Below are 24,402 nucleotides of genomic sequence, written 5' to 3'. Positions count from 1 at the left end.
TGGTTATCTCTGGATGTTGGGATCAGAGTTTGTGGGTGCGTGACTTTACTTTTTATCCCTTAACATTGTTTGATTCTATTTTGTGCATGAGTTTCAAGAAAAAGAATACTTTTGAACCTCTAGCATTCTGAAAGAGATACACTTGGACTTTTGTTTGTGATATGATTTACATGTTCTATTATGAATTGCCAGGCTTTGGGCATTAGTATGCCTGGAGAAGATAAATACCTATAAATGTAATTCCTCTGTTCTTGGCAATTCGGAGAAGAATATTCTCTGTGGTTTCCTAGACTCTTTGAATTATCAAATACGTATATGTATACACACACAGGCCGCATGTGGCCAGCGGGCCGTAGTTTGAAGACTCCTGTTAATTTAAGGCTTCGTCACCATAAACAGCACATAACTTTTTATGAGCTTGCGATGCGTTTTTCCCTTTGCGGAAATAAAAAAGCAAAATATGACGAAAATGTTCCTTTTGATTTTCCATTTTTCAACGAACGCCAAACGAAAACTACAAAACAGATCAAAAAACTTTTTTTACTGATTAACAGCTGAATAGCCAACTATCAAATAACAAAATGTGTTTTACATTTGTATTACGTCTGCAAACCTAAAAATTCAACTGAAGCCATATATGTGTGATACCCGCAATTACTTAGTTGCCGACCCAATAGTTCATATAGTCCGGCCCTCCAGCTCTCTGAGGGACCGTGATCTGGCCCCCACTTTAAAAAGTTTGAGGACCCCTGCTCTAGAGGCCTGTTGCATAAAAATTATGCACTTGAGTGTGTGGATACGTGTGTGTGTATATATGTATGTACACACGCATATACACACACACACTAGAGGTCTGGTGCATAAAAATTATGTACTTGAGTGTGTGGATACGTGTATGCATATATATATGTACACACACACACAGACACTTAGAGGCCTGGTGCATGAAAATCGTGCACTTGAGGGAGGGTTCCCTCAGCCAGCCTGTGCCCTCTTGCAGTCTGGAAGCCCTCAGGGAATGTCCTGCTGACGGCGTAGCCCCACTCTGAGAAGGCCTAAGCCGTTAGTTAGACATCCTTAGTGCTGCCATGGTTGTGGGAGAGGCTCTCGCCACCACAGCTGTACTGTCCAGCCATGAGCCCAGCTTCTAGCTGAGCAGAGCTCCCCCTGTGGGGGAGCACTGAACACCAGGGGACAGCTCCTGCATTGAGCATCTGCCCCCTGGTGGTCAGTGCGTATAATAGTGACTAGTCATTCCACCATTAGGCCGAAACCGGCTCTCTGACATCCCCCAAGAGGTCCCAGATTGCAAGACGGTACAGGTCAGGCCGAGGGACCCCATTGGTGCATGATCGAGGCCTGGGAGGGATGTGGGAGGTTGGCCAGCTGGGGAGGGGCTGCAGGAGGGCTCCAGGGTGTGTCCAGCCTATCTTGATCAGTCCCGATTGGCTGGACTCCAGAAGCAAGCTAACCCACTGATCAAAGTGTCTGCCCCCTGGTGGTCAGTGCATGTCATAGCATATTATGCTTTGACTAGAGGCCTGGTGCACGAAATTCGTGCACAGGATAGGGGGGTGTCCCTCAGCCCAGCCTGCACCCTCTCCAACCTGGGACACCTCAAGGCATGTTAAACGGGCCGTCGGATATCCCTCTCACAACCCAGGACTTCTGGCTCCCAACTTCTTGCTTGCCTGCCTGCCTTACTGATTGCCCCTAACCATTTCTTCCTGCCAGCCTGATTACCCCCTAACTACTCCCATCCCAGCCTAATTGATTTCTAACTGCTCCCTTGCCAGCCTGTTTGCCCCCAACTTCCCTCCTCTTACGGCCTGGCCACCCCTAACTGCTCTCCCCTGCAGGATTGATCGCCTCCAATTGCCCTTTTTTGTAGACCTGGTCCCTCTCAGCTGCCCTCCCTTGCACACCTGGTGCCTCCCAACTGCCCTCCCCTGCTGGCCATCTTGTGTCCACATGGAGTCAAGATCTTTGACCACATGGGGGCAGCCATCTTGTGTGTTGGAGTGATGGTCAATCTGCATATTACTCTTTTATTAGATAGGATAGAGGCCTGGTGCATGGGTGGGGGCCAGCTGGTTTGCCCTGAAGGGTGTCCCGGATCAGGGTAGGGGTTCCCTTGGGGTGTGGGGCAGCCTGGGCGAGGGGCCTGTGGTGGTTTGCAGGCTGGCCACGCCCCCTGGTGACCCAAGTGGAGGCCCTGGTATCTGGAATTTATTTATATTCTACAATTGAAACTTCGCAGCCTGGAGCAGAGCCAAGCCCCCTGCTCGCTCTGTGGCCCTTAGCCATTTCTGTTGGGGTTCATGTATCTTCTATAATTGAAACTTTGTAGACTTGAGTGGAGGCCTAGGCCGGTCACAGTGTGTGGAAAGCTTGGCTTCCTCTATTTCCGGGGAAACCCTAGTCTGCTGTCTCCAGCTCCGTGGCAGCTGCCATTTTTCTTGGGATTTACCTTCTATAATTGAAACTTTGTATCCTTGAGTGGAGGCCTAGGCTGGCCAAGGTGTGTGGAAAGCTTGGCTTCCTCTATTGCTGTGGAAACCCAAGCCTCTCAACTGCTCTCTGTGGCTGCAGCCATCTTGGCTGGGGTTAATTTACATATCCCCTCTGATTGGCTGGTGGGTGTGGATAGAGGGCGTGGCTTGAGTGGAGTGATGGTTAATTTGCATATTACTCTTTTATAAGGTAGGATTGGTTGAACGTCCAACTGGACGACTGGACACTTAGCATATTAGGCTTTTATTATATAGGATATACACACAAATACACACGTATCCTATCTAATAAAAGAGTAGTATGCAAATTGTCACTCCAACACACAAGATGGCCAACTCCATGTGGTCAAAGATTGATGTCCCCATGTGGACACAAGATGGCCACCACAAGATGGCCTGCTGGGGAGGGCAATTAGGGGTGACCAGGTCAGCAGACGAGGGCAGTTGGGAGGGACCAGGCCTGCAAGGGAGGGCAGTTGGGAGGGACCAGGCCTGCAGGGGAGGGCAGTTGGGGGGACCAGGCCTGTAGGGGAAGGTTGTTGGGAGGGACCAGGCCTGCAGGGGAGGACAGTTTTAGGGGGGACTAGGCTGGCAGAGGGCAGTTGGGGGTGACCATGCCTGCAGGGGAGGACAGTTAGGAACGACCAGGCTGGCAGGGGCGGGCAGTTAGGGGCAATAGGGTTGGCAGGGGAGCAGTTAGGCATAGATCAAGCTGGCAGGGTAGTGATTAGAGGGTAAGCAGGCTGGCAGGCCGAAGCAATTGGGGCAATCAGTCAGGCAAGTGTTTGGGAGCCAGCAGTCCTAGATTGTGAGAGGGCTGTCCGACTGCCCTCAAGGAGTCCCAGATTGGTGAGGGTGCAGGCTGGGCTGAGGGACACCCCCCCACCCCCAGTGCATGAATTTTGTGCATTGGGCCTCGTGTGTGTGTGTGTGTGTATGTGTGTGTGTGTGTGTGTGTGTGTTTATGTATGTATATTGCATTAAAAATACTATATATATATGTGTGTGTGTGTGTGTGTAAAAGTGAAGCTTTTAATTATCCTAATCTTGCATGTGGTTTGTAGGGGTCATGGGTGAAATCAGTAATAGTTTACAGTTTCTAGAAGATTCTCTTGTGGGCCTGTGAATTAACAGAGCCTAGTCAGTTTTGTTTTTTTCCTTCCTATTTATGTTAAAATCTGATTTCCTTCTTCAAAGGTTGATGCCCAGTTACAAGTAGTAAGGAAATTGGAAGAGAAGGAGCATCTGTTACAAAGCAACATTGGCACTGGGGAGAAGGAGCTGGGTCTTAGGACACAAGCCTTAGAGATGAATAAGCGCAAGGTATGATTGATTGATTGCTCTGTAATCTAAAGTGACCATTAGCCTCAAAGGAACACGTAAGTATGACACTGATGAAATCATAGCTCACCTTACTCCTTGGACGCGGGCTAGCGTTTTACCTCCCTGGAAATCCTAAAAGGTGACAAGATGACGTACTGTCCATCCCATGTAGGCAATGGAGGCAGCCCAGCTTGCAGAGGACCTCAAAGCACAACTGGAGTTGGCTCAGAAGAAGTTGCATGATTTTCAGGAAGAGATCGTGGAGAACAGTGTCACCAAAGAAAAGGACATGTTTAATTTCAAACGAGCCCAGGTAGGAGCAGTTTTTTTCTTTTTATTTCACTTGTTGGGTGTTTTCTGAGCTCTGAAGTGACCCATCTTGTGTGAGTCATTGATCTAAAGTAGGGGTGTCGAACTCAATCAGAGAAGGGGCCAAAATCTAAAATCCAGCCTAAATCGCGGGCCGAATGGTTTACTGAACAGTCATAAACTGTCATTGTGATGGAAACGCAGCGGAGTGCAGTGATGACAGCGCGGTGCGGGCCACATTGCAAGGCCTGGCGGGACGGATTTGGCCCTCGGGCCTTGTGTTTGACACGTGATCTAAAGCATGTCATTTCCTATTTGACTGCAATTGCTCAAGAGAAAAGACAGGCTGTTTTCTTCCCTGCTGTGTCCCCAAAGCCTGTCATGGTGCCTAGCACCTAGTGGACATGAAATAAATACTTACTAGTAGAGGAATGAGTTGGTGATTAAGTATCAATGTAGTTAATTAGAGGACTTTAAAGGTCTCCTGCTAGCCCTGGCTGTGTGGCTTGGTTGGTTGGAGCATTGTCCCATGCACTAAAAAGTTGTGCATTTGATTCCTGGTCAGGATACATGCCTAGGTTTTAGGTTCGATTCCCACAGGTCAGGGTGCATACGGGAGGCAACCGATAGATGTTTCTCTTTCTCCCCCACCCCTTCCTTTCTTTAAAACAATAAAAATATATCCTCAGTGAGGATTAAGAAAAAAAAGGAAAATTCTCCTACAATTTTTCTATTTCTGTTTCTCATTATGCTTTTCTGTCCTTATCCATAAATCCGTTAATTATTGGGTCGGCAACTAAGTACGTGCGGATTTTTTAAAGAAAATCAAAGACAATTTTTTCATGGAACTAAATAACTTTATTCTGTAATGTATTGCCCATTTTGATCAATGACCTTTTGCCATCTTTCAGGCTGCATCATAATCCCACGTTCAAAAAACTTCTGGTTTTTATTAGCAAAAAACTGAATCAGGTACGATTTGACATCATCATCATTATTGAAATTTTTACCATTCAAGGAGTTTTGTAAAGATCGAAACACAAAGTAATCAGATGGTGCAAGGTCAGGACTATATGGTGGATGTGGCAAAAACATCCTAACCAAGCTCCATTAATTTTTGCCGAGTGACCAAAAATGTGTGTGGCCTTGCATTGTCATGATGGAATACAACACCTTTTCGATTTGTCAATTCGGGCCGCTTTTCTTCAACTGCATTGTTTAATTTCATTAGTTGTTCAATGTAGACATCAGAATTGATCGTTCTGTTGGGTGGTAAGAGTTCAAAGTAGACAATTCCTTTGTAATCCCACCAAACTGATAACAAAACCTTCTTTTGATGAATATCAGCTTTTGATGTTGTTTGAGTTGGTTCACCTGGCCTGCTCCACGATCTTTTCCGCTTGATATTGTTGTAAACAACCCATTTTTCATCGCCAGTTATCAGTCATTTTAAAAATGGATCATTTTCATTATGTTTCTTTAGCAAATCGCAGCTGCTAATGCGTTGCGTTAACTGTGATTCTTTCAGTTCGTGAGGAACCCAGGTATCGAGTTTTTTAACATAGCCAAGTTGTTTTAAGTGATTTTCAATGCATGTATGTGATACATGAAGCTTCTCTGCAATCTCACGTGTTGTACTGTGACAGTCCGAATTGATTATTGCTTTGATTAGGGCGTCATCAACTTCAACTGGACGACCAGAGCATTTTTCATCTTTGAGTGAAAAATCACCAGAACGAAATTTGGCAAACCAATTTTGACACTGCCATTCTTTTAAGGCTTCGTCACCATAAACAGCACATAACTTTTTATGAGCTTGCGATGCGTTTTTCCCTTTGCGGAAATAAAAAAGCAAACTATGACGAAAATGTTCCTTTTGATTTTCCATTTTTCAACGAACGCCAAACGAAAACTACAAAACAGATCAAAAAACTTTTTTTACTGATTAACAGCTGAATAGCCAACTATCAAATAACAAAATGTGTTTTACATTTGTACTACGTCTGCAAACCTAAAAATTCAACTGAAGCCATATATGTGTGAAACACGCAATTACTTAGTTGCCGACCCAATATTTAATCCAATCTACCTTCAGCTTAAAACTGATTGCCTTAAAATGAAGTATCCCATCAAGCTTTTTATCTTTTAAAACTTTAGTCCTTCTCATTTCTTAGGCTGTATTTTCACAGTACTGAATTGACAGTAGTTAGGTGCAGCTCCAGTTTGGCAAAATGATCACAGTTGCTCGTTCTGAAACAAAAGAAATATATTCCCCCTTGCAATTCTCAACATTTCTAAAAGACAGCGGGGCATGAAAGGACTTCCCACAGTGATGAAGTTGGAGGGGTTATTTTTGTCACAAATGGGAGGTTTGGGAGGGGAGTGTGTCTGATGGGTATCCTGTCCGTCCTCCCGCAGGAGGACATCTCTAGACTTCGAAGAAAGCTGGAGACCACAAAGAAACCAGACAACGGACCCAAATGCGATGAGATTCTGATGGAGGAGATTAAGGATTACAAGGTTAGAAAAACTGCCTCAGTGATTGCTGTATGGCTTTTGTTTTTGTGGGTTTTTTGGTCAGTCAGGGCCCGAAGTGGCCCACTAATAGCTGGGGAGAATAAATATTGAGCTTCCGTACATGAAGGTAACCAGAGAATGGTTTATTTTGTGGAAGAAATGATACTTTTGCCTCGGTGCTTGGTGGATCTTGTTTGCTTATGTTTGAGAGCCCTTTGGATCATAAACCTTTGTGGTTGCTCAGACTTTTACTTTTCTTTTTCAGGCACGCCTGACCTGCCCGTGTTGCAACATGCGTAAAAAGGATGCTGTCCTTACCAAGTGTTTTCACGTCTTCTGCTTTGAGTGTGTGAAGACTCGCTATGACACCCGCCAGCGCAAATGTCCCAAGTGCAATGCTGCCTTTGGTGCCAATGATTTCCATCGCATCTACATCGGTTGACCTAAGCCAGGAGAAGAAGAGGGGCTGGCCAGACAGGCACTTACTCATTCACCTCAAGCCGCTACCTCTTCTCTCCTGGACTGCTGCCTGCAGGCACTTTGTTAATAGTTGTCCTTCACAGACTCTACATTGAGGTTCTCTCTGATAGCTGGATGACATCAGGGGAAAGGACTGCTGAGTGCAAGTGTTGGCTTATAAAGTGATTTAGAAACAACTCTTGTGTACTTCCTACTTTCAGGCTTTTCAACATTTTCTTCTTCAGGCTCATTCCACCTGAAGAAGTGAAGTTGGTATGTTGGGCATGGAGAAGGAAATCAAGAGTAGAGGCGACGCATGGCCATTTGGGGAGGGAGTGTATGTAGGGGATCCTTTAGAAATAAGCTATGTATGGGCGCAAACATTTCTGGATTTGGGTAGTGAACTTTTTGTAAACATGGATTACATATGGTTATAACTGTGCTACTCTTCCCCAGATGGTTTGAAGCCTTAATGAATTATGTCCAGGATGACTCAGTTCATTTTTATTGACCAGTGAAGTAACTTGTGAAGGTGAGCTGGCTTCCTCGTTGAAGTTGTTTTGAATGTTCTATACACCTTAAAGTCTTTACATTTCTTGAGGCCAATCAATTTCAGATTCTGTAGCCCCTTCTATCTTAAAATATAACTAAGATCGAAGAGGATGGGTTCAGGACTGAGATGGAAAAGGTCTAGGTACTCCGGGAACTCCTTACGGGGCTGGGCGGGGTGAGGTAGGAGGGGGGTGGGGGGGTGGTACGTGAGCTATGAATTTCTCTCATAGGCTTCTCCACAGGGAGAATTTCCCTCATCAACCTCTCTATGGAGGTTATTCTGATCCCTGTCTGTTCTTCAGACGATTCTCTCTAATCTTCCTGTAGGACTTTTTATTTTCCACAAGCTTCAATAAAGCAGGATTCAGATTGCTTTTATGTCTTTATTTGAAACTTTGTATTTGCCATTATTAGTTGATTTATACCTGCTGTTATAGAATTGAATTCTGTTGAACAGAAATTATTAATTTAGATTAAGGGGCTTACTGTGATTAAGTTATTTATTTATTTGGTTAATTGAAGTACTTACTCCTGGTGGTTTTATTGGCTCTGTTCTGAGATGGTGCCTAAAAGATGGTTTATTTGACTGTTCTGGGTTCTCTTTCACAGCTCACTGTTGGGTAACAGATTGTGACTTGTTTTCCAGGTAGTTCTTAAAGTTGCAGGTTCTTGAATCTTAAGTTTTATTGTAACCAGGCAAGCAGAAATCATAAATCTCTGGCAAAGGGTTGCATAAAATGGATTCTTTCTGGATCATCACCTGTCCTAGGAGGAGGATAAGGCCAGTCCTTTTGTGGTCACTACCTATAATGAGCAAAACTTGTGATGGATTTCAGTCATGTAGGTTGGGTTTAACTGGGGAATCTTACAGTATCACCAAAGAGGTCACGGTCCCTCGATCCCCTCACCTTCCTATCCCAACACAACATGTAGACACTCAGCCACCTTGGGGTCAAGTCCTGTGCTGGACACAATGCATGTGCAGTCAGCACTTTAGTTGGCTGCTCTGTGCTTTGAGGGCAATCCTGGGCATCACACTGTTGGTTTGGGTACAAATAGACTACTTAGGCAGCAAGTGGTTTGGGTTTAGATATTAACTGTTTATAACAGGCAGGAGCCAGGCACTGTGCTAAATATTAACTTGTATTGTGATAAAGAAATTGAGGGGGTCAGTTTTTCTTCTACATTTTTTTCCTCCTATTTCTAGGGGGAAAAAATGACATGTTTGGAATCTAGACCATATGTATTTGTCTATGTTTGTCTGAGTCCCATCAGTACTGATTAAATGATGTCATGGCTAAGTCATTTCAAAACATCGCCCTACAAACTAAATGCATGTGACTGACAGCCAGTTCCACCCAGCGGTGAGGATTCTGATCTTTTATTTTTATTATTTTTAAAAAATACATATTTTATTGTTTTCTTACAGTGAGGAAGGGAGAAGGGTAGAGAGTTAGAAACATCAATCTTTTAAATATGTCCCTCTTCTGATTAAAATCTAATGGTTCTTACAGTCTTTGGATATAAATCCCATTTAGCACAGTGATCTTGTCTCTGCATTTCTCTTTCCTGTCCTTATAACTTGCCACTCACCTGTACTTTGTCATATTGAACTATTTGATGTTCCTGAGCTGTCTGATTGCTGTAGTTTCCCAGGTTTGTATACGTTTCTTTTACCAGGATGGAGGATTTCTGTGATCGTCTACCACACACACACATGTGCACACATGCACTCTACACAGAAATGTTTTCTTTGTTCCCATAGCACCTGATGTGCATATCTTTGTCAAAGTCCCTGTCATGTTGTTTTGCAAGATTGATCTCCCCAATAGACTGAGTTCCACGAGATTTGGAATCTGCTTTTTTATTTTTCCATCTCCAGCAGCTGGCGCCAATGCCTGGCTCAAAATCATCCAAAAAATGACTGACTGACTGACTGATGCAAAAATCCTTGGTTAACTTGGTGGCTGAATTAGGTTATAGTAGGTCTGTGTTTTACTGAGATTTGACTTAGGGATATGCCAAAAGAATGTGTGTGAAGAATGCATCCAGCTTGGGATTCGTGACGGCAAGTTTGCCAGCAACTGAAACTGCCTGAGTTGTCAGAGGCAGCAAGATGCCTGACACTGCAGGACTGCTGAGCTCTTTGCAGCTGTGTTTATACGAGGTCTTGATTGAACTAGGAAGCAAAAAGATTTGCCTAAAACTGTTTCTGTGAGACTCGAGGACTACAGTGTTGACAATGGACTAGTGCAGGTGCCTTTACCATCCTCGCTTCTCTCTGTGGAGCTGGGGCCAGGCTGAGGCAGGGACTGGGGTGATATTGCAGAAAGACAGGGGGCTCCTAGGAAAAAGAAGATATTGTAAGGCAACAATCAGAATCCTGACGATTCAGTATGCTTGTTCTGGAAACAGCACTGCCTACATAAGAATTTCCGCTACTACTGTCACAGCTGTGTGACCTTGGCAATGTGTAAAATCCCCTGACCCCTAGTTTTTCCATCTGTAAGCTAGAGGTCTAGTGTACCCACTCTGGACTAGGTCCAGAGTTCATGTGTCCGGAAAGCGTTGGTAACAGCAACATTTGACTCTCCAAAGACAACGTCAGCAGTCCACTCGAAAGTGAAGTCTCTATCTGAACGTTTATTCCACAGTCATAGAAACTAAAGATGGAAAAGACTGGAGGACATCTCCTCCACCCACGTGGTTGTACAAGAAAAGTGGCCGGAGCAAAGCAGCCTGTTCACGTCATGCTCACAAGACAGCATCGCAGGTCTTCCTGGAGCGGAGCGATCGCAAACACATTAAAATGAACACACAATGCAAACACTCATACAAACCTTAAGAAAATACTTTTAAGTACATTATTTTCATAAAACGATTAAGAACTAAACTAAAAGTGAGGGAATCCTGGATTCAATGGATGGCGTCGGTGGGTGACGGAAGGAACAACTAAACAGTGAAGGCGGTGAAGTGGTTTTGATGACTAGAAAGCAGTTTATTCTGGAGACTAGTTGGGTTTCCTGGTTTCCTGATCAAACATCTGAGTTGGGAGGAAGAGAGGCTCTTAAGTCATTTCCTTCCTCTTCCTTCTCTCTCTACACCCAGATGTGCTCGCTAGCTACAAGGCTCTGACAGACCCCCACCAACCCTGAGAAGCTTGCTGCCCATGTAGCAAAGCTGTTCTTGGTAGTGGCTCCACTTACCACTTGTCCGGTTGGCATGGAAGCTGCAGATCCTTACAGAGCTGGTGGGACAGCAAGATCCATGAGTAATGAAGAGAGTCACCTCCAGGCACATTAAAGACCTCAACTGACTGGCCCCTGTAGCTGCCTCACTTGTCTGTCTGTCCCGGACACTCTCCCAACTTGTCTCTCACTGTAGGAAGAATCCCTTGTTTTCTACCTCGAAGCATCCCCACTCACAGGCCCTGACTACTATGTACACGAACGATCTGTTCTCAGTAAAGCACAGATGCTTTACTGTGCGCTTCCTGTGCCAGGAATGCCTTGGAAAACGGTGGGGGTGTGCGACATCATGCCATATCTCAGGTTTACCAATGCCAGGGCTTGGAAAGACTGGCCATCCCAATCTCCTAAGAGCCCACAAGAGGAGGAAAGCAGCAGCCTGCTTTACACCTTTAGCCACACCGCCTCCGCCTGAGGACTGGTCTCGTGTTCGGAGCCTGGGGCATGGAACAGGTGGAGCAGAACAGAAAGGAGGGTTTCCAAAGCACCCACCGTTTCATGAAATCGTTTTACAAAACACAGCACACTGTTTCACAAATTGCAAAACACTGTTCAATCACTGCCGATAAAAATAATCACTACGAAGTATGAAGACTGCTTCATTTCACCACAAGCAAAGATGCTTTGTTTTTCTGTACCCAGACCCAGAGGCATCTCAGGCAGAGCTGATGGCAGTGAGCCTGCTGCCAGCCCCTCCCTGCTGCTGACTGCCGCATGCAGGCCCCAGCTCTGGCCAAGCAATTGCTCAGGGGACACCCCAGGAGCTGTGCACAGGCCATCTGCTCTGTGGAGAGGCAGGGCGGCCTGCCACGCCATCACCCTGCTCACAATGCCTCAGTAGAGAAGCTTAAGGTAAACCCAATATACAAAAATCCAAACTTACAAAACAGATACAGTAAGGGACAATTAGTTGCATTACAAAAGGATTCTTTACAAAAGAATTCACCTCTGGGTTCCTTTAAGTAGCCAGCTTCTCAAGTACAGTCAGGAGATGAGCTGAATTATAAAAATGTCCATACAACATTAGGAGCATGGCTGTTACGTGAGTTGAGGTACACCTGTACATCCGGGCTACTCAGAGGTCAGGCTGCACAGAGCTGCGTCTACAGTGTCCCAGCTGGTGCGGGTGGGCGGGCAGGGCTAAGGGGCATAATCTTTCAAAGGCAGCTGCAAACCTACTTCTGGGCCTGGGATGAGAATTGGGGGGGGGGGGGGGGGGGGCGTGGAGATAGGGAGTTTCAAAGCAGAGCTGTCCTGCTTCCACGGCTCACCTGCTCCCCCCCTCCCCGCTAAACTGTTCGATCTGTGAGATGGATGGAGTCTAACAAGAATCCTCCCATCTCCTTCATTAGCATCTCTGCCTACATCCACCCCTGGGTTTTCTCAGACAATTAACTGAAGTGTGATCTAATTACAGCTTAGGATGCTGTCTTTCCCTGGGAGACTGGGTAGCTCTTAGTGGCAATGCAGGGATTCCATTCAAAAAGTAGGCTATGCCTTCCCTATGAGGGGCAGCTGTTACAGGGCACCAGGGCTTGACTCAGAGCTGCAAACTCACTGGCCTTCAAATAGATCAGCGTGCAACAAAGAGCACTGAGAAGATAAATCATTGAAACACAAGGAAGCCTAGTCCTAAATGGTACCTGGCAGGTGGGAGGGCCTGAACGGAGGGTGAGTCAGGTGTGTGCTGAAGTTTTCATAAAACACACACACAGACTGTCAAATCTCAGAGGGAAGGTGAGGGAGGGTGGGTGGGGGAGAAGAGATCAAACAAAGAATTTGTATGCACATTTACATAACCCAAGGACACAGCCAATAGGTGGGTGGAGGCCTGAGGCAGTGGGGGGGGGGGGGGCGCCCACAGGGGCAGGCTATAAGGGGTCAATGGGAAAGAAAAGGGGACAGATGTAAAACTCAACAATAGAGATTTTAAAACAATACATCCTCTCAGAAAGGCTCTTCTCACTCCCCCCATTGCCTAGGACTGCCACACTTTTAGTGTTTCTAACTTTCGGACCACCCATGTCAGTCACCTGGGGGTGCGGGTTAGCAGGTTTCTGAGCTCCCCTCCATTCTCTCCCCTGTCCCCACCCATCCTCTGGGGAAGGGTCCAGCATTCTAACGAGTTCCTGATTCCTGTCTACACTCACATGGGGCATTACATTCTCTAGTTCCCACATGTCTTCACCTCCCTGCATGTCCATGCAGTTGCACACTGGGAAAGGGATGCCAGGCTACTGAGAGCAATTTTTTTTTTTTTTTTTTTGACAGCAATCTTTTAAGAGCATTAGATGAGGACTGGGAGAGAACTGGAGGGACCAAACCTATTCACAGCTCCTCAAAGAAAAGCGGGAGTGAGGCTGGGAGACTCACTTGCTTTTTATCAACACGGATAATGAAAAGCACAGGGCTCATTTCTGGATGGTGTAGCCTGTGATGTTCATAAGCCTGAGGCTCACACGTGGGGTTTGAAGATCTAAGGGCCAAGTGACTGCTGATCTGAACGGCCTCATATATGGTCTGTGGAACACTTTCACTAACCCCCTGGCTGCATCCAAAGGCCACATCCTTGCTCTGTTTTCCTCTCTCCTCTACAGAAGGCACGCACTGCTGTGGAGATGCGGAGCTGGGCTAGAAGGACAGCCCTGTTCATTTCTCAGCCAAATCGCCTTTCTGGCCCAGAGCTTTTGTTCTAGAAGCACGGCGCCTGTTTTCAACGCCTCGTTGGCCTGTCCTCTGTCCCTGCTCACCTCATCCCTGTCCCCATTCGTAATGGCATGTAGACATATTCCTTACTAAATGTCAGGATGGTGCCAGAGAGCTCGGACCTTCAGAGAAACGAGGCTCTACGGGATCCAATCAAGCCGGGGCCAGCTGCAATACGGATGAGCTCAAGCCAATGTCTGGAAACGCCCACTTCGCTGCCCTTAGCTTCTCTAGCCCTGACCCTGTCCCCCACTCAGAAAGCAGGAACAAATCTAGATCGGGGAGTTGTATCAAAAACCACAACCCTGCCAACCCTGCTCTATACTGAGAATAAAACCAGCCACCCAGTAAGACAAGGGAATGAGTAACGAATTTGCATCCCTTGTCAGTGCAGAGAAAAGAGCTGAAAACCAGTAGCCCTGTGGCACCAGGTCGGGGGCTAGCGGAGCTGGGATTGTCTGTTATTCGCAGATCCCTTGCCCAGAGCTCGCTCCTGACTAGTTAGATTCCTGCCCTGGAAGGCTGCTACCCTGGACACCTAGAGGGTGAGCGTGGGAAGAGCTGCTGCCGGACAGGCCGGACTTGACCTCTAAGACCCAGACCTCAGTCCCCCATACCTTCATCAGTGGTTACAAAGGAGCATCCCCGGGTGTCCCCAGGGCTCCGAGGAAGGCCAGGGGCCGAGGGGGCGCAGCGTGGCCGCCTAGAACTCCCGAGTCCGGCGCGCCCTCTGGTACTCCTCCAGCTCCGCCTTCCTGTTCACGGCCAGCTGCAGCTCCTGCCGGATCACCTGGATCTGCTTCTCCAGCTCCACCAGCTCCTGCATCACCGAGGTCCGCGCTCCCTGCAGCGAGTCTGCCTTCCCGTTGGTGGTCAGCGAGGCGGGGAGCTCTCTCCTCCGTGGAGGGAGGGGGATGTCCTGGGGGGGCCCCAGGCCCGGCGGGTTCTGTCCTCCCTCCTCACTGAAGATGTATTTTCGTGGGATGTCGTGACTCTGATGGGCAGTATTCCACACGGAGAGCTGACGGGGTCCCACGTTGGACCTAGGAAACAAAGAGGCTGACCTTCCACGCCACTTCCCATCTGCGAGCCGCTTCCTGGGTGGATGCCATAGGGCTGGGGACACATTCAGAAATGCGAGAACGAAGCAGTGGACAGACCGCCTGCTTGCTCACACCAAGGGGATTAAAAAAGCCGATACCGCTGAAGGTCCAGGTCTTAGCAAGTCTTTTGCTTTCCTGAAACCGGAATGGGTGTATGCGCTGGAGGGCTGATGGCACATTCCCACACAAGAACCTTAGCTGCCTTTTTAGCCCCTTTCTGCCCGAACAGCTCAGAGATCAGCACTGCCTTGAAAGGGTCTGTGGCTAGAAAGACAGAGCTTTAGGAAAAGCAGGAATCAGTTTCTTCAGCTGTGAGACTCTATGCATGCGCCTCAGGCTAGGTACTATAATATGACTCACCTGTCGGCCCGCAGGACCACCTGATGTTTACTGCTTGAGTTTGAGAATAAAAGCCTATTCGTTGCAGGTTTCAGCAAAACATTTCCCATCACAGGGATGACTTTATGTGCGATGGGACTGACAGCTTAACAACAATACCATCATCAACAACAGCAGAAGCGAAACACAAGAAAGCCTCAAGTTCTGGCCTGGATAATGAAAGTCAAATAGAAACAGACTCCAACGCTATATCAGGGTCGTGTCGAACCGCCCACCACCATCTCAGAGGGATGGCCGCAGACGGCCAGCGAGTCACTGCCGGCCAGGCATGGAAGGAGAGGATCTGGTTTTTGAAACACTTTGACAGTAAATGCAATGAGAAGAGCTTCTTGCTATAATAACAGATTAGAATCCAAGCAGCAAAGCTGCTGATTTCTTTCAGCCTTGTTGGAGGAGGAGGAAGAGGACAAGGAGGGAGAGAAGGAGAAGGAGGAGGAAGAGGGGTGGAGGAGAAGGGAGGAGAAGGAGAAATAGGAAGTGTAGGAGGAGGGAAGGAGAAGGCGGGAGGGGGAGGGGGAGGAGAAGAAGAAGAGGAGGAAAGAGGAGGAGAGGACCACTTTCGCAATCTTCCACAGGGCCAAACAAAATAAAAACGCTCTCTCTGGTCCTTGTGCCTTGGTCCCTATCTGTATAACTAAAGGGAGACTTTATGCCTGGACTCTCACTTGCCAGGAAGAGGAGGAGAGGACCTGCAGGTGGAGGGATAACAAAGTCTTGATTCAGTTACACGAATGACTTCATAGGATGATTCCATTTTATTTCCCTCTCTGGTAGATGGCAAAAGTGGTCACAATCCTTTGTTCTTCCTTTCATCCCTCCCCTTTGAATTTGGTCCAGTCTCCTGACTGTTCTGGGCAAGAGAAAGTGACAGAAGTTCCACGCCCAAACTTTTAAGAAACCTCACACACTTCCACTGTCTCTCAGAACCGCTGCTGCCACGTGAGCAAGTCCAGACTAGTCCACTAGATGGCAGCAGACCATGGGAAAGAGTCCCAGTCTTCCCAGGTGGCCCAGCCAAGGCCATCACAGACAGTGCCAGCCATGAGCTGCCCCCTCTCCCCCGCCCCCCCCCCCTCCCCGCCCCACCGCCCCACAGGCTGGCTGCAGACATGTGAGCAAATGCAGCCAAGATCAACCAAATTTCATAGATTCATAAGCAACTCACTGTTGTTTAAACACATTAAGTATTGAGATAATTTCTTACAGTAAAAATTAACTGCTACATGCTCCAAGCTATTAAAACACACAAACACATTCCAAACCACCCTGTAGTTCTTTAACATTTCTCATAGTTTAAGTCTCATATACATGAGCAGGGGGTGCTAGACCTTACCTCTCATGTATGCTGGCCTGGGTAAAAATTCTATACTGAACCCACTTATACCTGGATCAGAGATGTGGTTATAATTCTCCTTCTAGCCTATGTTTCTCTTTAAAAATTTTATTCAACTGATTTTCTATTGAGTTTGAATAATTTCAAAACAATCTTATTTGCAATGTGTGTTATATGGTTTACAATTTTTGTGTAGCTTGGAGTGAGAGGAAAGGGAAAAGAAACCCAGTGGGGTGAAGGAGAGACCAAAACTTACATGAAATCACATGGTAAAGGAAACCAATATATATGTAAATAAATTTACTATATATTGTAAATTCTCTTGCAACATCCACTTTTTTTTTTTTCCTGCTTTAAATAAAAATAGAAACAACATAAACTTTTAGACTATGGCTTAAAATTCTTCCCAGCCTTTCCTCAAACACACACGTTAGTAATCCATTTATTTATCAAGTAGAGGCCCAGTGCATGAAAATTCATGCACTGGCGGGGGTTCCCTCAGTCTGGTCTGCCTTCTCTCACAGCCCAGGAGCCCTCAGGGGCAGAAGGTGACCCAGAGATCAGGGGAAGGAGAGGCCCATCACACCTCTGCTGCTGCCACTGCTGGCAGCGTAAGCCTCGGCTGGCCCTGGTTACCTGAGTCTCGGGTGGCCCTTGGTGGTTGGGGGCCTAAAGGGACTGGGGGACTCTGGAGGCAGGTGAGCTGGGCAGGCCCAGCCTTGCTGCATGCCTGCCACCCCAGCGGAACTGAGGGAACTGGGTACCACCATCTTGTGGCTGTGGGTGCCGCCATCTTTGAGGGCATGGCAGTCAATTAGCACATTCCTCTTTAGTAGGTAGGACTAGAGGACCAGTGCATGACATTTGTGCACGGGGAGAGAGGTGTCCCTCAGCCCAGCCTGTACCCTCTCCAATCTGGGACTCCTTGAGGGATGTCCGACTGCCCATTTAGGCCCATACCCTCTCACAATCCAAGATGGCTGGCTTCCAACCTGTCTACCTGCTTGGTCACCCCTAACTGCTTGCCCTTGCTGGCCTGGTCGCACTCAACTGCCCTCCCCTGTAGGCCCGGTTGCCCCCAACTTCCCTTCCCTGCAAGGCTGGTCCCCCCACCCCCCACAGCCCTCCTCTGCAGGCCTGGTTACATCTAACTGCCCTCTCCTGCAGGCCTTGTCCCTTCCAACTGCCCTTCCTTGCAGGCCTGGTCCCCACCAACTGCCCACTCCTGCTGGCCTGGTCTCCCCTAACTGCCCTCCCCTTTTGGCCTGGTCACCCCAAACTGCCCTCCCCTGCTGCCCTGGTCCCCAACTACCCTCCCCTGCAGGCCTGGTCCCCACCAACTGCCCTCCCCTGCTGGCCCAGTCACCCTAGCTGTCCTCCCTGCTAGCCTGTTCACCCCTTACTGCTCTCCCCTGCAGGCCTGGTCACCCCCAACTGTCCTTCCCTGCTGGTCTGGTTCCCCTAACTCCTCTGCTCTGCAGGCCTGGTTCCCCCCAACTAGCCTCACCTGCAGGCCTGGGTCCCCCCACAACTGTCCTCCCTTGCTGGCCTGATTGCTCACAACTGCCCCCCCTTGAAGGCCTGGTCCCTCCCAAAATGCCCTCTTCTGCTGGCCTAATCATCCACAACTGCCCTCCCCTTCCGGCCATCTGTGGTGGCCATCTTGTGTCCACATGGGGGCAGCCATCTTTGACCACATGGGGGTGGCCATCTTGTGTGTTGAAGCCCTTGAGTGTGGCTCTTTCCACAAAATACCACGTGCGGGTGGGCGTGCACATACAGTGCAATTAAAACTTCGTGGCCCATGCACAGAAGTCAGTTTTCAGCTCTCAAAAGAAATTTCAATCGTTGTACTCTTGATATTTGGCTTTGTTGACTGAGTTTGCCAACCACTGCACTAGGCCATTCAGAAGGTGCACGGCAGCGGTGGGACCTCAAACACTCCTCGCCTTTGAAAGGTTACAGGTGGGTGTTGGTTACAGGAAATGTGGACCCAACACAACCCACGAGGATGTGTTCTGCCTCAGGGTCTTCTCAAAACGAGGGGTTCCGAAAGGGGATTTGCCAAGAAAAGTGGGTAAGCTGAGTGAGAGACACATTTGGCCCTCAGTTTAGCTGAAAGAGATGTGTTTAGAGTCACATCATTGTTGGAACTGGGCTCACTGGGCTTCCTGCTTCTATGAGGTTGGAAAACAAATGCCTCATCATTATGAGATGATGTCTTTACTGCTGTGCCTTCTGCGTTCCTCTGGTTAAACATTTATGTCAAAATAATTATAGGAAACATGTATGACACAGAACAGCTGTGACCCCATCAGCCTAGAGCTTGTTGCTCTCAGGGCTGCAGTCTATGGTACAGGAAGACCCCAGACTGAGCGGCAGGGGGGCGGCTCGCTGACTGGGAAGAGAAATCGGAAATGATACCGCCACAGTGCCCTCCCGGAGAGAAGGGCACTGCGGCGGTATCAGAGGAGATGCAAACAAGAAAAACAAATCATGCTTTCCACTCTCTTCCCTTGTCTTCTACTACAGAAGTGCATGTCAGATTCCCAAATTACCCAGAAGGCCTAGCTCTGAGCCCAGGATCTGTCATCGATGACAGAGTTGCTGGCAGGTAATGCCCTCCACTGAGGCCCCTGGCATATGAATGAACCAGAAACGTAGGCAGCCAAGCCAGGAGCCAGACCTAGATGCTTCTGACATCCTTAGCCACCCACCACGAGGGAACAGGCAACCGTCCTTCCCCGGGTTGGATGTGGGGAAGGTGTGAAGCTTTGATGCTCAAATGTCATCTGTGCCTTGAATGCTTGTTAGCTCCTGGTAACGAGATGCTCTTTTCTGGGGAGTTTGCTGTACGAATGCCAGGAAATGGATGAAGCAGAACACGTCTGCTGCATATTTCAACGCCTGGGAGTGCTAGAATGGAGTGGGGCATGAAAACATGCCCCAGAGGCAATATCGTGAGAATTAATTACCTGCAGAAGCCATGGATTGTATTACATGTATTTTTTACACAAGAGCGATTGCTAAAATAGCTTTATTTTCAGGGCTTTCCATGTATTATCTCATTTAATGCTGACAGCATCTGTAGGGAGCAGGTATGTTTTTAGCTCAGTTTCACACACGGAGGAAACTGAGGCATGGAGAGGCTACATACCTTGTCCAAGGCCACACATGTTGTAAGTGTCTGAGGTGAAATTTGGACCCATGCTGCTCGACTTTAGAGACCATTCCTGCATTTTTAACCTATGCTGCCATTCAGGGTTCATAGATGTGCAGATATGGTTTCCATCTGTATTATTTCTATTTGAAACTACATCTACTTTTACCAATTATGGTTAGCAACAACTTGGCCCTAATCTATCTGAATTATTAATACACTAGAGGCCCGATGTATGAAATTCTTGCAAAGGACTCCGCCCTCAGAGCCATGGTTTAGTCTGAAAGGTTGTTGAGCATAGAGCCTCAGTTCATCTCTAACATTTTACATGAACAAATCTAAAGAAAAACCTGGTTTCTTCTTACCTCTTATCCACACGTTTAGTCTTGAAACGCGGCTGCTTTTCCTCTACAAATGACGTGTTTAGCGCTCTGTGCAATCTCTGGCGGAGAGAACAGAGTCACGCATAGAGGTTACTAGGAATGCCCAGTCAGGGTCAAAGCACCGCTCGAGATTCATTGGTGTATCTCCCCAACACAAGCCTGGGCCTCTGTAAACAAATGTCTAGAGGTGCCTGAAACTGATCAACATTCAGCCCCAAATCTCAGGAGAACAAGAATTCTAAGTTATTCTGTGTGGAGGGGAAAAAAGTAATTTGAAGCTTAGAAAGGCATGTGATATATAGAAGAGCTGTCGTGACGAAGGTGTGGCACTTGGTAAAGGTGAGTAAAAAAATAAATAAATAAAAGTCTGCCCCAGTCACATGACACTGCTGGGAGAACAGCAGCCGGAAGCTGGCTGGCATTCTGGGCCTGGTTCATACCAACTCTGTTGTTAACTATACCAGGATGCCCGCATAAAAAAAAAAGAAAAGAAAAGAAAAGAAAAAGAAAAAGAAGTCTGAACTTCCCAGCAGCTAAAACAAAGAAGGAAATAACACTTGAGAACAAAACTAATCTGTGTTCTCCCCCCCCCTTTTAAAAAACAAAAACAAACAAACAAACAAACATGTCTTTATTGATTTTAGAGAGAGGAAGGGAGAGCAGTAGAGAGATGCAAACATTGATGAGAGAGCCCCCACCATACGCCCTGATTGGGAATCGAACCAGTGACCTCTGGTTCATGGGTCGACCCTCAACCACTGAGCCACATCAGGCAGACCGGCGTTCTCCTTAAGAGACCAAATACTTCCCAGGATGAAGGTAGGAAAACAGGGCTCAAGTGTAACCAATCCAGCGATAGTAAGCTACCTAGGAAAGAAAGTACTCTGACAACCAAGTGGTCAGCAAAACAGATGAATGGGGCGAAAGTGGCCCCATTTTCCGTCCCACTGACAATGCAGAGAGAACCAGGGCCTTCAAGCTCATTTAATGGGTTTCAATTTTGGCATGAAAAGAATCCGCAGGGGAAAAAAAATCTTTCCCAACATCTCTTCAGATTGTCACTATTAAGTGAAACGAGGCTTTACAAAACCCAATGCTGTTGCTTCCACTGTGAGCCGCCGTGGAGGGTTACAGAGAAGAAAGGGGCTCTAAGGGAGAGCTTCACTGAAGGGGACAGTGACTGAAGGGGATGGAGGGAACTGAATCGCACACAGAGGGTGTCTACACCCCCTCAATTCTCCCGGTAATGTGTGTCACTGTCAGTCTGACGTGGGGCTCTGGATCCTCTGGGAATTCTGACCGTTGGGAGTATCGGAGCAAGACGCCCTGGCACTCACCTGACTGGTGTGGAGCCAGTATTGCAGCCTCGACTTGTTCTTGATTCGTGGCAGCAGCAGCCGGTACACGATGTGCTCGCCGATGGCTGTCAGGATGGACAGACCCAGCCCGGCACAGAGCAGCACGAAGAGCCCGGAGAAGTGCTGGATGCCCATCTGCAGCGTCTGGGGCCAAATAGAAAAGGAGAGGCCGTGGGGGTGAAGCTCCATTCGGACCACCCGCACCTGGTCGTTCTTGCACGCAGATTCTTCTTATCCTAGACCACAGGTGTCAAACACAAGGCCCGCGGGCCAAATCCGTCCCGCCAGGCCTTGCAATGTGGCCCGCACCGCGCTGTCATCACTGCACTCCGCTGCGTTTCCATCACAATGACAGTTTATGACTGTTCAGTAAACCATTCGGCCCGCGATTTAGGCTGGATTTTAGATTTTGGCCCCTTCTCTGATTGAGTTCGACACCCCTGTCCTAGACCCAAAGGATGCGGGGTCTGTCCGCGCTGCGTGCCCTGTGGACCTCACCGCAATGTGGAAGCAGTCCAGCCAGGAGGGAGTGCAGGTCCCAGGGTGCCACTCACACATGGTCCTGTGGTATGAGTGGCCCTGGACTTGGGCAGAGGTCCCGAGTCTGGACCAGGCTACAGCCTCCACAGAGGCAGTGAGAGAGAGTCCGAGGGGTGAAACAATTTGATATATTGAAACGGGGAATAGTTATCAAGAAAAGAACCTCTGCCCTAACCGGTTTGGCTCAATGGATAGAACATCAGCCTGCGGACTGAAAGGTCTCAGGTTCGATTCCGGTCAAGGGCATGCACCTTGGTTGTGGGCACATCCCCAGTAGGGGGTGTGCAGGAGGCAGCTGATCAATGTTTCTCTCTCATCAATATTTCTAACTCTCTCTTCCTCTCCCTTCTTCTCTGAAAAAATCAATACAATATATATATATATATATATATATATATATATATATATATATATAATTTTTTTTTTTTTTTAAAGAAAAGAACCTCTCTCATGACATAGATTAAGGTTTCAGGGGAAAAGATGGTGAACTAAAAAATTCTGAAACGTAGCTCTGGCAGGAAACACAGAGATCAACTAGTTCCGGGTACTCTTTTTACAGATGCAGAACCTAGGCACAGAGAAGTAAGATAAATTGAGCCAGGTCCCCAAATGAGTCAGCCGTGAAGGGGGAAGAGCAGGCACCTGCTATCTGTTGATTGCTTACTCTTTTGCCTGGAGAAAGGTATTATAATGGCCATGTATAGTTGAGGAAACTGAGGTCCCGGCAGGTTTTAGGTGCCAGAGTTGGTCTGCAAGTCCAAGTTTGTTTTGCTCCAAAGCCTGGGCTCTGCTGCCGCTACAGCAGCCACAGGGACAATCACCACATGTGACCGCACTTGGCTACGTGATTTCCATGTGCTACCCAAGAGGACCTGCCCGAGTTCTCTACCAAACAGGTGTCACTCAGCACTGACATCGATGGCAAGAGTCAGTCATGGAGGAGGATGGACCTCTGATGGGCTGAGTGCCCACTGCATGCCAGGCGCTCTTCAGAGTCCCACAGGATGGAGACAGGAGGGTTTTGGCCTTGCCTTTAACCAGCCTGAGTCTGGGGAGGCAGCGAACAGCCATCCCCTGTGATACCTGACCCACACCCCCTGCACTCTGTGGGGAGGCTGACTCGGGAGGTAAGATTTAGACCGAGAGAGGCAGGAAGGGAGAGAGGCTCAGTTGGGAAAGTCCTCATTCTAAGCTTCTGGTGGTGGAAATGAAAAAGGAAAGGCGTGACCCTCTGGCACAGTGATGGAGGGGGTTGTGAGACGGATTGCGATTTAGGGGTAGGGTGGGAGGGCAAGCCCTGGGATGCCGGGTGTCAGCCCTTTGCTGGAGGCTTTTGGTCGTCATCACCATTATCATCAATATTTATTTAATAAGTAACGTGTGGAAGGCACAGTTCTGAGCTCTTTATCAGTGCAGCAACTTGTTTAATATTAATAATGACCTATCAGGTGGGTCCTGTTATCTCCATTTTATAGGCGAAGACATTTAGGAACAAAAGAGTGAAGTAACTTGTTCAAGGCTGCATAACTAATAAGGTTAGAGCTGGGGTTTGAACCCAGGCAGTCTGGTTCCAGAGCCTACACTTTTTTTTTTTTTTAAAGTTTTTATTGATTTTTGCGGAGATGGAGAGGGAGAGAGGTAGAAACATCAACATCAATCTGCTGCCTCCTGCATGCCCTTTACTGGGGATTGAGCTCAAAACTCGGGCATGTGCCCTGACCTGGAGTCGAACCAGCAACTTCTGGGTGCATGGAACAACACTCCACCAGAGAGCCACACCAGCCGGCCAGAGCCTACCCTCTTAACAGCTCATTTCACTGATGGGGGTGATCCTCCCATCCTCTTGAAGGGATTTTCCTTTCTTTCATTCTCCCCACCTCCACTCCCAACCCGGGAGAAACTGCCAGCAAGGGAACGCTCAGGCATGGCTAGGCCTCCTGGGTGTTCCAGGAAGTGTGCCTAGGGGGCAGGCAGAGCTTGGAGACCTCAGGTTTTGGTGAATCATGGGCCACAGGTCTGGTTTCCTCCATGACGCTACTTCAGGCCGTGGCTCAGGCTCAAAGACAGGCTCTGAAATCCCTGGTGAATGAAAGACTACAGGTAAGCAGGGGCACAGAGCGGGTCCAGGCCCAGGAGGCTGAGACACAGGCAGGGAGACTGGGCAGACCACCCAAGGATGCCAGCGGGAACCAGCCCCCGGGAGAGGAATGCTGGGCTTTGTGAGGAGGTGTACGGGGCCCAAGGGCCACACAGGTGCTGGAGCTTTCCCGGAATGTCTCTCTACAGGTGGTGTCAATTGTCTAACTTCATCTCTGCAAAGTATATGCAAATGTGTTTGGAAATAGCTTTTGGCCTGCACCTGCTGTAATGGATACCGGAACTAGCCATCACAGAAGGATTCGGTGTGTTATTACTGCTCCGGGTGAAGAGCTAACTGTGGCAATTCACTTTGGACTTGAACATCATCAACCGTCCAGCAAAACACTAAACAGACTGGCA

At 48.0% G+C, this 24,402-nt stretch overlaps 2 protein-coding genes across 7 annotated transcripts in view; one reads left to right on the top strand and one right to left on the bottom strand.

Moving 5' to 3' along the window:
- Window positions 1–7,731, top strand: part of RNF20 (ring finger protein 20) — a 30,084-nt gene extending 22,353 nt beyond the window's left edge. For 5 of the 6 annotated variants that reach the window (XM_036433160.2, XM_036433159.2, XM_036433162.2 and 2 more), the window contains 4 exons: window positions 3,711–3,836; window positions 4,009–4,149; window positions 6,564–6,665; window positions 6,928–7,731. In XM_036433160.2, coding sequence (XP_036289053.1) covers window positions 3,711–3,836; window positions 4,009–4,149; window positions 6,564–6,665; window positions 6,928–7,104 — 546 coding nt within the window. In that variant the 3' untranslated portion in view covers window positions 7,105–7,731. Of the gene's footprint in view, window positions 1–3,710; window positions 3,837–4,008; window positions 4,240–4,446; window positions 4,657–6,563; window positions 6,666–6,927 lie in introns of those variants that run through there. The other variant, XM_036433163.2, reaches the window with a different exon arrangement.
- Window positions 7,732–10,296: 2,565 nt separating this feature from the next.
- GRIN3A (glutamate ionotropic receptor NMDA type subunit 3A) overlaps window positions 10,297–24,402 on the bottom strand; it is a 138,467-nt gene continuing 124,361 nt past the window's right edge. Inside the window, exons 7-9 of the mRNA XM_036433158.2 lie at window positions 21,343–21,507; window positions 19,988–20,064; window positions 10,297–14,670 (exon numbers count right to left, since the gene is read on the bottom strand). Of these exons, the coding sequence (XP_036289051.1) occupies window positions 14,331–14,670; window positions 19,988–20,064; window positions 21,343–21,507 (582 nt within the window). The 3' untranslated portion in view covers window positions 10,297–14,330. The remainder of the gene's footprint in view (window positions 14,671–19,987; window positions 20,065–21,342; window positions 21,508–24,402) is intronic.

The sequence above is a fragment of the Pipistrellus kuhlii genome, unplaced genomic scaffold, assembly GCF_014108245.1.
Source record: "Pipistrellus kuhlii isolate mPipKuh1 unplaced genomic scaffold, mPipKuh1.p scaffold_m20_p_12, whole genome shotgun sequence".
In the NCBI taxonomy this organism is placed as follows: Eukaryota; Metazoa; Chordata; class Mammalia; order Chiroptera; family Vespertilionidae; genus Pipistrellus; species Pipistrellus kuhlii.
Note: the sequence above shows the minus strand (reverse complement) of the source record. Positions and strands in the feature narration are given on the sequence as shown.